This window comes from Arvicola amphibius, chromosome 6 (genome assembly GCF_903992535.2).
Source record: "Arvicola amphibius chromosome 6, mArvAmp1.2, whole genome shotgun sequence".
Classification (NCBI taxonomy): domain Eukaryota; kingdom Metazoa; phylum Chordata; class Mammalia; order Rodentia; family Cricetidae; genus Arvicola; species Arvicola amphibius.
In genome coordinates this window covers 31,786,675-31,800,424 of record NC_052052.2, presented here as the reverse complement: position 1 = coordinate 31,800,424, position 13,750 = coordinate 31,786,675, and the positions used below count along the sequence as shown (strand labels likewise).

The following is a 13,750-nucleotide window of genomic DNA, read 5'->3' as shown; positions in this document are numbered from 1 at the left end:
AGCCTCTGGTGCTAATGAAGAGATAACAAGAATGGGAGTTGGAGCATGCTTATGAGAAAAACAGGATTTTCTAATCTTGCAGAACATTAAGTTGGGTGCTTAGCACAGACATGGCAGTTCAAATCATATATATTTCCAATTCTAGAGGATCTAGTATCCTCTTCTGACCTCCCCAGGGACCAGGAATACCCGTGCTGTGATGGAGGACTCTCATTGGTTAATAAAGAAACTGCCTGGCCCATTTGATTGGCCAGCCCTTAGGTGGGCGGAGTAGACAGAACAGGAAGAAGGAAGTGAGGTAGATGGCTCAGTCAGATGCTACGCCTCTCCTAAGTTAGACAGACCACCATGCCTCTCCTCGGAGAGAGAGAGATGCGATGAAGCCAGCTGCCAGGTCAGACATGCTGAAACTTTCCTGGTAAGACACAGCTCGTGGTGTTACACAGATTATTAGATATGGGTTAGTCAAGATGTGAGTAAGAGGCTGGAAATAATGAGCCAGGCAGTGTTTAAAAGAATACAGTTTCCTTGTAATTATTTCGGGTAAAGCTAGCCGGTGGCCGGGAGCTGGGGCGTTGGGAAGGCGGCCCGCAGCTCCACACTACAGTGCTGTATGTATGTATGTATGTATGTATGTATGTACGTATGTATGTATGTATGAATGTATGTATAGGTAAAATGCTGATACACTTAAAAAACAAATAAAAACAGTCGACCATGACAAAATAGCATGGAAGTCAGCAGTGACATCTCCTCGACAGTGCAGTGAGAAAACTCTCCAAGGGGCTCCTGCCTTTTAGATGCAAATAAGCATTTGGGTCTAAATATATCAAACTCCTGAGTATGTTCTCTTGAACTTGCTGTTATGCTGTCTCAGTTGCCCCTTCTGTGGAATTCCAATAGTAATCTCTTCCCTTCTAGGCTGACTAGAAAAATAAATGTGATGATGTCACTACCCTGTTACAAGTTCTAGTGTTCCCTGACTTGATATCTCCATCCCTACCTGCTGTCTGTGTCTTGGTTCCCTAAGGATTCAAAAGGAAAAGACTGGGCTATAAAGTCTTCCTGTTGAGCATGATTTATTGATAAGGGGTTCGAATTCCTGTGAGCTACTACTTAAACACAGCCAATAATAAAGGCTAATCATGAAATGACAAATAAATTGTATTGGACACAAAGACAGAGTGCCTAGGAATGTGGCTCAGCTGTATAGCACCTGAGTAAAGACAATGTCTGAGGCTAGAGTTTGAATCTTACCATTTTAAAGGCAACACAAGCTCTGGACTCTGCACATCCTGATGAGCAACTCCATTTCCTGTGCTCTGTGCTCTAGCAGTTGTTTAGTGTGATGCTTTTGCTGGTTGAAACACTGTATAAAGACATGTATCTCAACTGCTGCTCAGTGGCATGTGTTGCAGTCATGACATTGGCCATGATGGGTGTGTTTACACCTTAGTCATTGGCAATCAGCACTAATCAGAAGCACCCTGGCCCCTGTGGTGCTGTTGCTAAGCCTTGTTCCACAGCTCTGACCCCAACTCTTCTCACTCCTGTTGTTGATCCTCCTCAGCTCTGAGAGGCCATCAAGCCAAGCATAGATTTTTCTCCACTTTGATTAATAAAGAAACAGAGTCACAAAGAAAAAGGCAGAAGTCATTGGCTGTCACGTATAAAATAACACAGCCACCATGCTCTGTTGGTTCTAGTCAGTGAGATTTTATTATGGAATCATAGGGAGGGACTCAAAAGGGAGAAAAACACATACAACATTTGTATTAAACACAGATTTCTACAACCTGGCAGAGAAATAGTCACACGTGGAGACAGAAATTGGAAATGTGAAAAAAAAAAACCCAAGCCTTATACAAAACATATTTGGGATCTAACCAAAGGAAGAAAAAAAAAGGTCAGAGGAAAAATAAAATAAAAAATAAAACGAAAGAAATGTTATTGTTTGTTCTTCTGTCTTTCTGGGTGAGGACTCAGAAAGGTAAGCAGACATAACATGGCATCATGGTGATTTAAATGACTGCAGCACTAAGAGATTCCCAAGCATGGCCCTACCTACCCATTTCACAGATGCGAAAAGTGACCCAGAAGACATGAGTTATTTGACAAATGTCACTCATTTAGTGAACGGTAGAACTATCTCTAGGGCCTGGCCACTTACCACTTGGGTGAGGCTGAATATGCCATGTCTATGGTATGTTTAATTGTGTGAGTTCAAGATATTGGCTGCACCTTTGCTGTAATAAAAAATGCTCCTGCTGCTCAGAGCTGAGCCAGTTTCACAGTGGTCATGAGTTCAACCCAGAAGTCAGCATGAAGTAAAGGTAAAACTCTAAAGGTTTTGTTCTGCACCAGAAGGACCCACAGACCTAAGGAGAGGAGGGTGAACTTCAGAAAGAGAAGGAAGCAGATCCACAGCTCTCACAACAGGGATGCCTTAACTGGCCCCCAGATGTCAATGCCTCATTAAGGGACCACTACCTGGCTACTCATTTAATTATGGATAGTATCAGAAAAAAAGTATGGTAAAACAAAACAGAAACATTTTTCTCTATCAATATATATTTTTTTCTGTATGTACCTAAATAAATAATAGCTTTAATGTGTATGTGTGTGTTATATGGGGTGATTAATTTCACGAAGTCATTTGAAGATGATGGTTTATTTAATAGAAGACTATATCATTAACATTTCAGCACACCCTAATTAGATACACAGATTCAATGTTTCTCTCTTATAATCTTAGCAGTCAGTCTTTTGAAATTGCCAAATGGGTCCTCAAGTTCCCTGGAAAGTGCAAGGGTCCCTAAAGAGGCCTATGGCTGTTTGACTAACAATGGCCCCACAGGTTCACATATTTGAACACTTAGTTACCAAATAGTAGAGCTCTTTGGAAAGATTAGAGGGATTAGGAGGTGTGGACTTGTTGGAGAAAGTGCATCACTGGAGGTAGCCTTTGAGGTTTCAAAAGCCCATGCCAGGATCACTGTCTTTCTGGCTGTGGATCAGGATGTAGCTTTCAGCTACTGCTCTAGTGACAGGAGTGCTAGCATACCCCTGCCATGATGGTAAATGATGGACTAAATCTCTGATGCTGTAAGAAGATTCTATAGTTATACTTTTGTATAACTAGATAGTTATATCTAATTTTTTTTTGTTACCAAGTTCAGAAAAGAAACTTACAATAGAGACGTAAAGTTTATGAGGTTGAGAGATATAAAAACTCGCATTGTTTTTCTAAGAAAATGCTTTTTATTATAGGTAATGTTACTGTGTTAAATTTAAAACCTTCCATTTTAATTAGACAGAAAAAGGGAGATGATGAGGGATGTCCTGCTGTATATGTGTTGCTTTTATTCATTGATGAATAAAGCTATTTGGGTCAATGACTTAGCAGAATAAGGCCAGGTGGAAAATCAGAACAGAGAGAGAGAGAGAGGGGGGGGGAGGGAGGGAGGGAGAGGGAGGGAGGGAGAGGGAGAGGGAGAGTAGGCAGAGTCAGAGAGATACCATGTAGCTGCCTAAGGAGAAGGATGCTGGAACCCTACTGGTAGGCCACTGCATCATGGTGAAATGGGTAATTTAAGATGTAAGAGCTATCTAGAAATATGCCTAAGCTATTGGCCAAAGAGTGTTATAACTAATATAGTTTCTGTGTGATTATTTGAGACTGGGCATCCAGGAAATGAATGGAGCAGTCTCCATCAACATAGGTTCTGTTCCACAAACTATCAGCTTATTTCTGTCCTGACAACATCCGCTGTGCTACTTAGACTATAGTGCCTCAGCCTCATCTGTCTATACTATCATGTTATTCACAGTTAGCATGTTTTGTGGTGGTTTGTAGGTTATGCTATTGTTTTCTGGGAATTATAGCAGGTTACATAATATACATCACTTGCTGCCTTCAAAGTATAGGAACCAACACAACAGGCCATGGCAAAAGACCTTATATTAATTTTCTCTAGATAAAAAACTTCCCACCTCCTGTTCTCAGGTTGGACAGTACTGTACTAAGCTTTTTTTAGGGTCAGCAACCAGCACCCAAATCATCACACAGAAACTTCGTATTAGTTCTGATTGCTTGGCTAGTTGATGTTCGTTTCTGGCTAGTTCTTTTAACTTAAATTAGCCTGTTTCTCTTTATTTACTATTTTTTCAGGCCTTTTACTTTTCTTTCCTTCTGTATATTTTACATTCACTTTTTTCTTGTATCAGCTAGGTGGGGGCAGCCTGGCTTCTATTCTTGTATGTGTACCCCTCTTCTTCCTCATTCTCTTTCCTCTTCTTGTCTTTCATTCCTAAATCTTTTCCCCTACTTATTCTTTCCACCTGCAAACCTTGCCTTTACCTTTTCTGCCTTGCTATTGGCCATTCAACTTTTTATTTGGATAATCAGGTGCCTAAGGCAGGCAAGATAAAACAAATACACCACATCTTTACATAATTAAACAAATGCTGGATAAACAAGTGTAACACATCCTACAATCATTTAGGAAATGCAGCACAAACAAATGTAACACACCTTTACACAGTTAAAGCAGTATTCTTCAGAATAAACAAAAGTAATACGTCTGACCCAGTTAGAACAATATCCCACAACACCATGCTAATTGCTTTGGCCAAAAAAATATGTGCACAGAGGAGCAGGTCACTCTTGAAAAACCGAGTTATTGCGAGTTTGTTCATCATTCCTTTTCTTCTGCTCTAGGATGACATATTGGGTATAAGGTTTCTACTTCAGGGTGGATTTGACGGGACAGAAGATCACTCCCAACCTACAGCTACAAACATGAGCAATAGATTAATCTATTCTGCTCTGATCCAGTAAGATTACTAATGTGTTTGGAATTATACCTTTGTATACCAATCAGGCAGCCACCTTGGTTTGTCCCAATTACAAAGTACAATGTTGGTCCAAATGCATTGGTCAGTTACATACAATAAAGAAACTGTCCTTTTCTTAAATAGTGAATGATCCACTCCAGGTTCTCCTAGATCCGGGTTTATCAGCCTGCCTTACTATGCCCTATAACCTTGAGAAATGCCCTCTTAATGTCCTTGTTCCTCAGACTGTAGACCACGGGGTTGAGCAAGGCTGTGAAGGCATTGTAAAAGAGTGCTATTTTCTTGTCTTGCTCAGGGGAGTAACTGGAGTTGGGCTTCAAGTAGATGTAAGAGGATGGACCGTAGAATAAGAAGACCACAGTCAAGTGGGAGGCACAGGTAGAGAAAGCCTTGCATCGTCCCTGGGTGGACTTGATCTTGAGAATTGCCTTGGCAATATGAACATAGGAAGCTACAATGAGGGAAATTGGAATAAGACCCATAAGAACATTCAAGATCTGGTCCACCATCTCAATGATGTGGGTATTCATGCAAGCCAGGCTACGCACTGCAGGACTTTCACAGAAATAGTGGTTGACCTTGTTGGACCCACAATATGGCAGACTCATCGTGAAGTAAGTATGCAACAAAGAAAAGAGGAAACCGCAGGCACAAGACCCAGCTGCCAACCATATGCACACGGCCCATTTGAGTATTACAGTATAACGAAGTGGGTGGCAAATGGCCACATATCTGTCATAAGCCATAACAGCATAGAAGGTAGCCTCCACCATACACAAAGCACTAAACACATACATCTGCATCCAGCAGCCAGCAAAGGAGATGGTTTTAGAGTGAGCAAGAAGATGCACCAACATCTGGGGCATGGTGGTGGTGACATAGCTCATATCCAACATAGCAAGTACACAGAGGAAGAAGTACATGGGTGTGTGCAGCTGTGTGTCCAGGCAGATCAGCAGGATGATGAGCCCATTGCCCAGGACTGAGCTCAGGTAGATGAAAAGGAAGACAATGAAGAGGATGGTGTTGGTCGTGGGGTCACTAGAGAAGCCAAGCAGGATGAACTCAGAAACCCAGCTCTGGTTCTGCCCTGGAATCATCGACACGGTGAAGGCTGTAAGAGAATCACATTCATCTATGAGTCACCAGATACATGCCAGCTGTAGAGGCAGAAAAGGGAGATACAGGCTGGTGGGATGACTCAAAAGTTAAGAGCTCTGACTGCTGTTGAAGGGGATCAGAAAGCTCAGAGCTGTATGATTCCAGTTCCAAGAGATCTGATTCCATTCTCTGACCTCCACCGGCAAGACACACACATGGTGCACAAAGAAGTATGTAGGCAAATATCTATACACATAATTAAAGAAATACTTTTTAACTAAAAAAAGAAAGACTAGCATGTGGGTTGTACACTGCTCAGTTTCTGTGAATCTTCTCAAGCTACTGAACCTCCCAATGCCTCTGTCTCTTCATCTATCAAATAAGGCTGATGACACTCATAAATTATGATGGACACATCAGGACACATGATATGTCGTATGCAGTCTCACACTATTAGTTCACTTCTGGGAAGGCAGAGACACAATAAGAGGGTGAAATGATGGGCACTGGGTTCAACTAAGAGACCCTGCCTCAGTGAAAAAGGAGAGAGCAATTGAGGAAGGATCCTGTCCGTCTCCTACCACACCACACACACACACACACACACACACACTCTCTCTCTCTCTCTCTCTCACACACACACACACACACACACACACACACGGGTACATGCAAAATAGAGAATAAATGAATAGATGGAGATAGAAGAACCAACACCAGTCAGACACAGGCCCTCACACATGTAGCCCTATGAGTAATGACAGAAGGTCACGTGTGCAGTGCACTGGAGAAACTGTCGTCTTCCCGGGGAATGCTGATGGGTCGTGTGGATCTGTGAGGAGATAAGTTATTTCTTTTTTTTTTTTAACTCTTACCTCCCTCTGCATGCAAACAATCCATTCCAGGTGTGTTGTGGGGTTGAGTGGCAAATCTATAGCAAACAAATTTGTTATTTACTTTGAATCTTCAAGACAGGGTTTCTCTATGTAACAGCTCTGGTTGTCTTGGAACTCACTTTATAGCTGCCCTCAAGCTCAAGAGACCCTGCTCACCTCTGCTTCCTGAGTGCTGGGAATACAGGCATGCAGCACAACCATCTGGCTGCAACCAAATTTTTTAACATCGAGCATGATAAATATATTTATACTCTTAGAGTAAGCAAAGGTAAGATTTCTTTAAAGAGCAATTTCCTTGGATGAGAAAACCCTCTGTAAGCTAGAATAATGCAAAGACAAGTACTCAAAAGTTGATACAAAGACTTAGAAAAAACAGAAACATAAAAACAGACGCTACGATGCAGTAGGTAATAATATTTAAAGGTCACAAGGCAGCTGTCTGGTGAGCACAGATGAGGCTGAGGTTCTCAGCGCCAGTGCCCGCCCTCCTCTTCAGAGTCTCACATCCCCACATGCCCACCAGCCTGGCTACAATAACAGTTATCTAATATTGACAAGAGTAATTGGATCCAATTGAAGAGTAAATTAAAATGATCCTTTTAGTGTGTGCCTGGCTGTGTTTACTAACACTCTACACATGCAATGCTTTTCCCAGCAGTACAAATATCAACTATATTTCTGAAACAAAATATAAACACATAGGCACATATAAACATATGCTCAAGGAAAGACATATAAAGGAAATTTCCTAACACTGCTCAAAATAGTCTGATCTAGGTCACCGCTCATATGTTAATCAGCAAGACAATGGTTAAAGCAGGAATTGCTCTGATGGGAGAAATATGAACGAGACTCCTAGACATCCTCAGTCTTCTCCTTCCCTGTCCCCATCCCCTCTCCTGACCAGTCTACTGCTCATAGCCCTCACAGCTGCCCTTCCTTTCTACCTAGGCCAGGAGCCATCATCTCTCCTGACATTTCTGCGTCAGTGTCTCCATGCACCTGTGCCTCTAAATTTCCCCCCTCAATAAGTCTTATTTATTTTAATTTAAATAATATTTTCATATAATATACCTTAATCAGATTCTTCTCCTCCAACTTCTCCCAGATCCTCTCTACCAAACTTCAAATTCTCTTTTCTCCCACTCTCTCTTTCAAGAAAGACAAACAACAAAAGTTAAAAGAAACTACTAAAAGAGAAAAATCAAAACAAAAAATACTGAAACAAAAAAGCCTCAAATGTGAAGTCAGTTCCCGGTTGGCCATCTACTCCCAGCGTGTGGCCTGCTCTGGAGGGTGACTGATAAATATACAGTGACATTCTATTGGAGACAATTGGTTTTCTCTTTCATAGCAGGTATCACTGCAAACTGTTTCATTTATACGTGCAGGAGTTTGTTCACTTCCCTTTCTCAGTAACTGGCCCTTCTGCATCAACATGTTCTCCATGGGACCATTGCAGCAATTTTTCAGAAATTTCACATTGGTTCTATATGGACCAATTATGATCTCCCATGCCCTGTCCTTTGAGGAAGATGAAGTGGTCATTCTGAACCTGCTTGCTCTATGGACACAGCTGTCTCCTCATCTCCTGTCCCTTATTCACAAATCTCTATTAAAGAACACCTGGTGTCCCACATGCCTCTGCCTCTCTCATATGTTAAGAAATCGTCTTGTTTCTTGCCATCACCATAAAGCGGAGGCCACTACCTGTACTGTGTTGGCCACACTGTGGCCCTAGCAGGACTCAGCTCAGCCCAGAAGCCTTCCCTGTTATGTTACCACCTCCTGTCCTAACCCAAGTAGCATAAATCCTGCATTCTTATTCATTGGCTGGTTACAATTTAAGGAATTCGAGAGGGGTCTGATATCAATTTTGAGACCAAACAACAGGGTTAAATCTTTCTTATCCTGTTAACTGAGTCACCACACAAGGAAAAAATATTTCTGATAGAGTATTGCTTTATGGGTTAATTCCTAACCTTTTTAATAAAAAATAAGCTAACTTTTATTGAGTAGTTTTCATATTCCAGCCATAGTTCCTGTAACTTTTGCTCAACATTAAAATTCATTGAAGGAAGTTATTCTAACCTGTATATTATAGGTGAACGCCTAAGGTCTGGAGAGGGCAGTTAGTTTAAGATTACAGAGCATGGGGAAATGGGTGTTTAGGGGCTGTGATGTCAGAGTCTGACTCTCCATCACCTTCTCTGCTTCAGGCACACAGGCTCTGTAAGTGGAGGTGAAGAAGGCAAAGTCTTCAAATTGTCTATATAGTTGATATTACTGAGACTCAGCACAGGCCAGAGCAGTCCTAGGACAGAGCTGGATGACTGACAAAAGATCAGGTTTCCTGATAAGATTTCCACTCCTGTCTGAATGTGGAAGGCTCTGGGACATACTGAATGTAGACGGATCCAAGAAAAGAGGATTTGAAGTGTGATTTCTGTGAAATGGAGACACCATTTAGTGAGTGATCCACAGCCCGTTATAGTTTCCCAGTCTATTGTTCCCTAACTTCGTCTACAGTGACACACCAGGACTGCTGGCCCAAGTCTGTGAGCCCAACATCCCAGACAAAGACATCAGAACTGAGTTCCAAGCCAGACAAAGCTACACATGGCAGCCCCAGCCTAGGAAGCCAGCATCTAGAAGGTTGAGGATGAGGAGTCCAAGGAAATTCTCAACTATATCTGAGTTTGATGGCAAGCTAGGTTACAACAGACTCACACCCCATCCCAAACGAACAACAAAAATAAAATCATGATTTCTGTGCCCACAAAGTACTTCAAACTGTTACTCTGTGTGTGGGAAGACTCCAAAGACACCGACTACCACTGCTCTGTAATGGATATGACTTTCTGCTTCACTTGAGATTTTGAGCTCAGGACTCTCTAGTTTTTATTTCTAAACACAATTTGAAACAGACCAAATCTCTGTAAATATTCATTAAATAAATAAACAGGAAAAGAAAAAGGGAAGTAAAGACATAACAGGGAGAAAAAGAAGAAAAAGGGAAAAAGGAACAGGCAATGATGGGAGAGGTCTGGGGAGTTTGAGATGTACGAGCAGGTGACCTGCAGAGGGATAACTTGACTAATTATTATCTCTAGACCCACAGTTGCCTGAACCCCACTCACAGGCCAAACACCAGTGACCATCTTACCATTTGTAAATCCAAGCAATGTCTCACTGAGTGGCTCTTATGAGAAAGTCCCATAAAGCCAATTACTTCAGAGAGTTGGGATACTAGGAAGCTCAGTCTCCAGGAAAAATTCCAAGGTGCTGTAGAGTTTGAGGGACTGAATCTCTCACTTCCTCCGAAAGTAGGCCAGCCCTGGCTCCTGAAAGTTTTACCCATAAAATCCTTCTTAATAAGAGTAAACTCGGGCATAGTCACCTTTTCACAGTGGGACCAGATGCTGAGGTTTTATGACCCTGCCTCCTTTCTTAAAATTCTCAGGAGAATAGGAAAAGGCCATTTCTGTTTGCAGTAGGGAGACAAAGATTATCCCTGGGTGCTGTCAACAAGAGCACTACAGGGAGACCCTTGGGAGCAGAGCAGTAAGCAACAATCCACTGGAGGAGGAGTGGTGACCTGTTCCCTTTTCTAAACTGATTGGGGAATAAGAGCAGCTTAGAGAAGAAGAGTTAAAACTTGGTCACCTGATTCACAGGTCAAGGACTTAATTTCTCATTCCGATTCCTCTTTCACTACTGGAACCCTGAGCCCTGACACTCCATGAGACCACGTTTGAGTCACAGTCCTCTTCCTTCCTCAACTACATTGGTGCGATCCAAGTCCTCCTTTCTGTGCTGTGTAACATCTGAGCAAGTGACTTGTCTGAAATAACCATTTTTACACTGTGAAGATGTGTTGCTTGGATTGTTTTAATAAAAAGCTGACCAACCAGTATGTAGAAAGGGTTTGGGGAGCAGAGAAGACACTGGAAAGAAAAAGCGCAGAGATGTTGAATGACGGAGAACAAGCAAGATATGCAAGAAGAGAGGTAGCAGTCATGAGATAAGTGGCAGCACACAGAAGGAAATATATGGGTTAAGTTATGAAAGCTAGTTAGAAGAAAGCCTAAGCTTTGGTCAAGCTCTCATAACTAATAATTAGTCTTCAAGTCATAATTTGGGTGCTGACTGGTGGGACATAGAAAGATTTGTGAAGTTACCCAACCACTCTGGAGCTAATAAAGAGTCAACAACAATGGTAATTGGAGCATGGTCATGAGCAAAATTGGACTTGTTGATATTTCAGAAAACCCATTTGTTTCCAGACACATAACATGGAAACTCACAACCATCTGTATCTCCAGTTATAGTGAATCTAGTGCCTTCTTTTGTCCTCCCCAGGGACTAGATATGTATGTTCTCTATGTTTATATATGTATATATAAATGCTGATACACAGAAACAAACAACAAATAAACAGAGTCAACCATGACATTGTAACATGGAATTCACCAGTGACATCCCTATGACAATTAAATGAGAAAACTCTCTAAGGGGCTCATGTCTCTTAAATGCAAATAAGAATTTGGGTCCAAATATATCAAGCTCTGAGCATGTTCCCTGGAACTTGCTGTCATTCTACCTCAGTTGCTTCTTCTGCTGAATTCCAATAGTCACCTCTTCCCTTCTTGACTGATTAGAAAATAATTGTGATGATGTCAGCCCCTACAGAGTACTGGTCAATGTTGTATCTCCATGCCTGCCCTATGTCTATGTCTTACTTTCCTAAGGAATTCAGAATTGTCTGTGCTGTTGGTATTATATTTAGGAGATGGTCTCCTGTGCCCATGCATTGAAGCCTACTTCCCACATTTTCTACTATCAGATTCAGTTTGGCTGGTTTTATTTTGAGGTCTTTGATTGGAACTTGAGTTTTGTGCACGGAGATAGATATGGATCTATTTTTATTCTTCTTCATCTTGACTTCCAGTTAAGCCAGAACCATTTGTTGTAGATCCCTGTTTCCCCCATTGTATAATTTTGGCTTCTTTGTAAAATATCAGGTGTCCATAGGTATGTGGGTTAATATCCAGGTCTTTGATTCGATTCCATTGTTCAACCTGTCTATTTTTATGCTAATACTAACCTGTTTTCATTAGTGTAGCTCTGTAATAGAGTTTTATGTCAGGAATGGTGATACCTCCGGAAGTTCCTTTATTGTATAGGATTGTTTTGGCTATACTGGGTTTTTGTTTTTCCATATGATGTTTATTATTGTTCTTCTGAGGTCTATGAAGAATTGTATTGTAATTTTTATGGGAATTACATTGAATTTGTAGATTGCTTTGGTATGATTGCCATTTTTATTATGTTGATCCCACCTATCCAAGAGCATGGGAGATCTTTCTGTTTTCTGGTATCTTCTTCAATTTCTTTCATCAAATATTTAAAGTTCTTGTCGAACAGGTCTTTCATTTCTTTGGTTAGTATTATCCCAAGATATTTTGTGCTATTTGTGGCTATTATAAATGGTGATGTTTCTCTAGTTTCTTACTCAGCTTCTTTATCATTTGTATATAGGAGGGTTACTGATTTTTTGAGTTCATACTGTATCCTGCTGCATTAAGGAAGATGTTTATCAGCTGTAGGAGTTCTCTCATCTAATTCTCTGGGTTGCTTATGTATACTATCACATCATCTGTGAATAGCAAATGTTTGCCTTCTCCCTTTCCCATTTGCATCTCCTTGATCTCCTTTTGTTGTCTTATTGCTTTAGCTAGAACTACAAGAACTGTGTTGAATACATATGGGGAAGGTGGACAGCCTTGTCTTGTTCCTGATTTTAGTGGGATCTATTTGAATTTCTCTCGATTTAATTTGATGTTGGCTGTCATCTTGCTGTATATTGCTTTTATTATGTTTAGATATGTTGTTGTATTCCTTATCTCTCTGAGTCCTTTATCATGAGGAGGTGTTGGTTTTGTCAAGTGCTTTTTCAGCATCTAATGAGCCCATCATATAGTTTTTTTTTCTTTCAGTTCATTTATATAGTGAATTACACTGATAGATTTCCATATGTTGAACTATCCCTGCAATTCTGAAATGAAGCAATTTGATCATGGTGGATGACTTTTTTGATGTATTCTTGGATTTGATTTGCCAGTATTTTATTGAGTATTTTTGCATCAATGTTCATGAGGGAGATTGGTCTGTAATTCTCTTTCTTGTTTGAGTCTTCATGTGGGTTTGGTATCAGGGTAATTGTAGCCTCATAGAAAGAGCTTGGCAATGTTCCTTATGTTTCTATTGTGGAACAATTTGAGAAGTATAGGTATTATCTCTTCTTTGAAGTTATCGTAGAAGTCTGTGCTAAAACCTTCAGGCACTGAACTTCTTTTTGCCAACTAATATATTTTAAAAATGTCTTAAACTCAAAATGTAGGTGAAAAATATATTACATGTGGAGAGATATTATGCTTTTATTTCCCCAGGAAATGAGAAGCTGTGGAATCATTCCAGGTTGATATGATTTAGGTTTGACCAAGGAAGACCTCCTGAAAATCCTGGCTACAGACATAAAGAAATAAACCTAGAAAAACTACAAAACATGTGACATATATTTTATCACTCAAACTTAAAAAATAATTATCTTTGGCTAATTTGTTATAAACACTGTCTATATTAATGTCTATATTGTATTAATGAAGATATACATGCTACCTTTATAAGTTTAAGTATTTTCAGAGGAAGGGGACTAGCCACCAATAAAAATAAATGGCTTAGATGATTCAGCATCTCAAAATGCCTCTGTTGCTATTTCATCATAGTTCTGCAGTCAGATCAGCTTCTAGGCTGCTGGCTTAGATGGTCCATGCTTACATATTACTACAGCCAAGATTTAACCATCATCCTAATCCTCAATTTTCTTAATGTTC

At 40.6% G+C, this 13,750-nt stretch overlaps 1 protein-coding gene across 1 annotated transcript; it reads right to left on the bottom strand.

Moving 5' to 3' along the window:
- Positions 1-5,018: 5,018 nt before the first annotated feature.
- Positions 5,019-5,957, bottom strand: LOC119817219 (olfactory receptor 2D3-like). Its single transcript, XM_038334403.1, has one exon. The coding sequence runs from the start codon at positions 5,955-5,957 to the stop codon at positions 5,019-5,021; it is 939 nt and encodes a 312-aa protein (XP_038190331.1).
- Between the last annotated feature and the right edge of the window lie 7,793 nt (positions 5,958-13,750).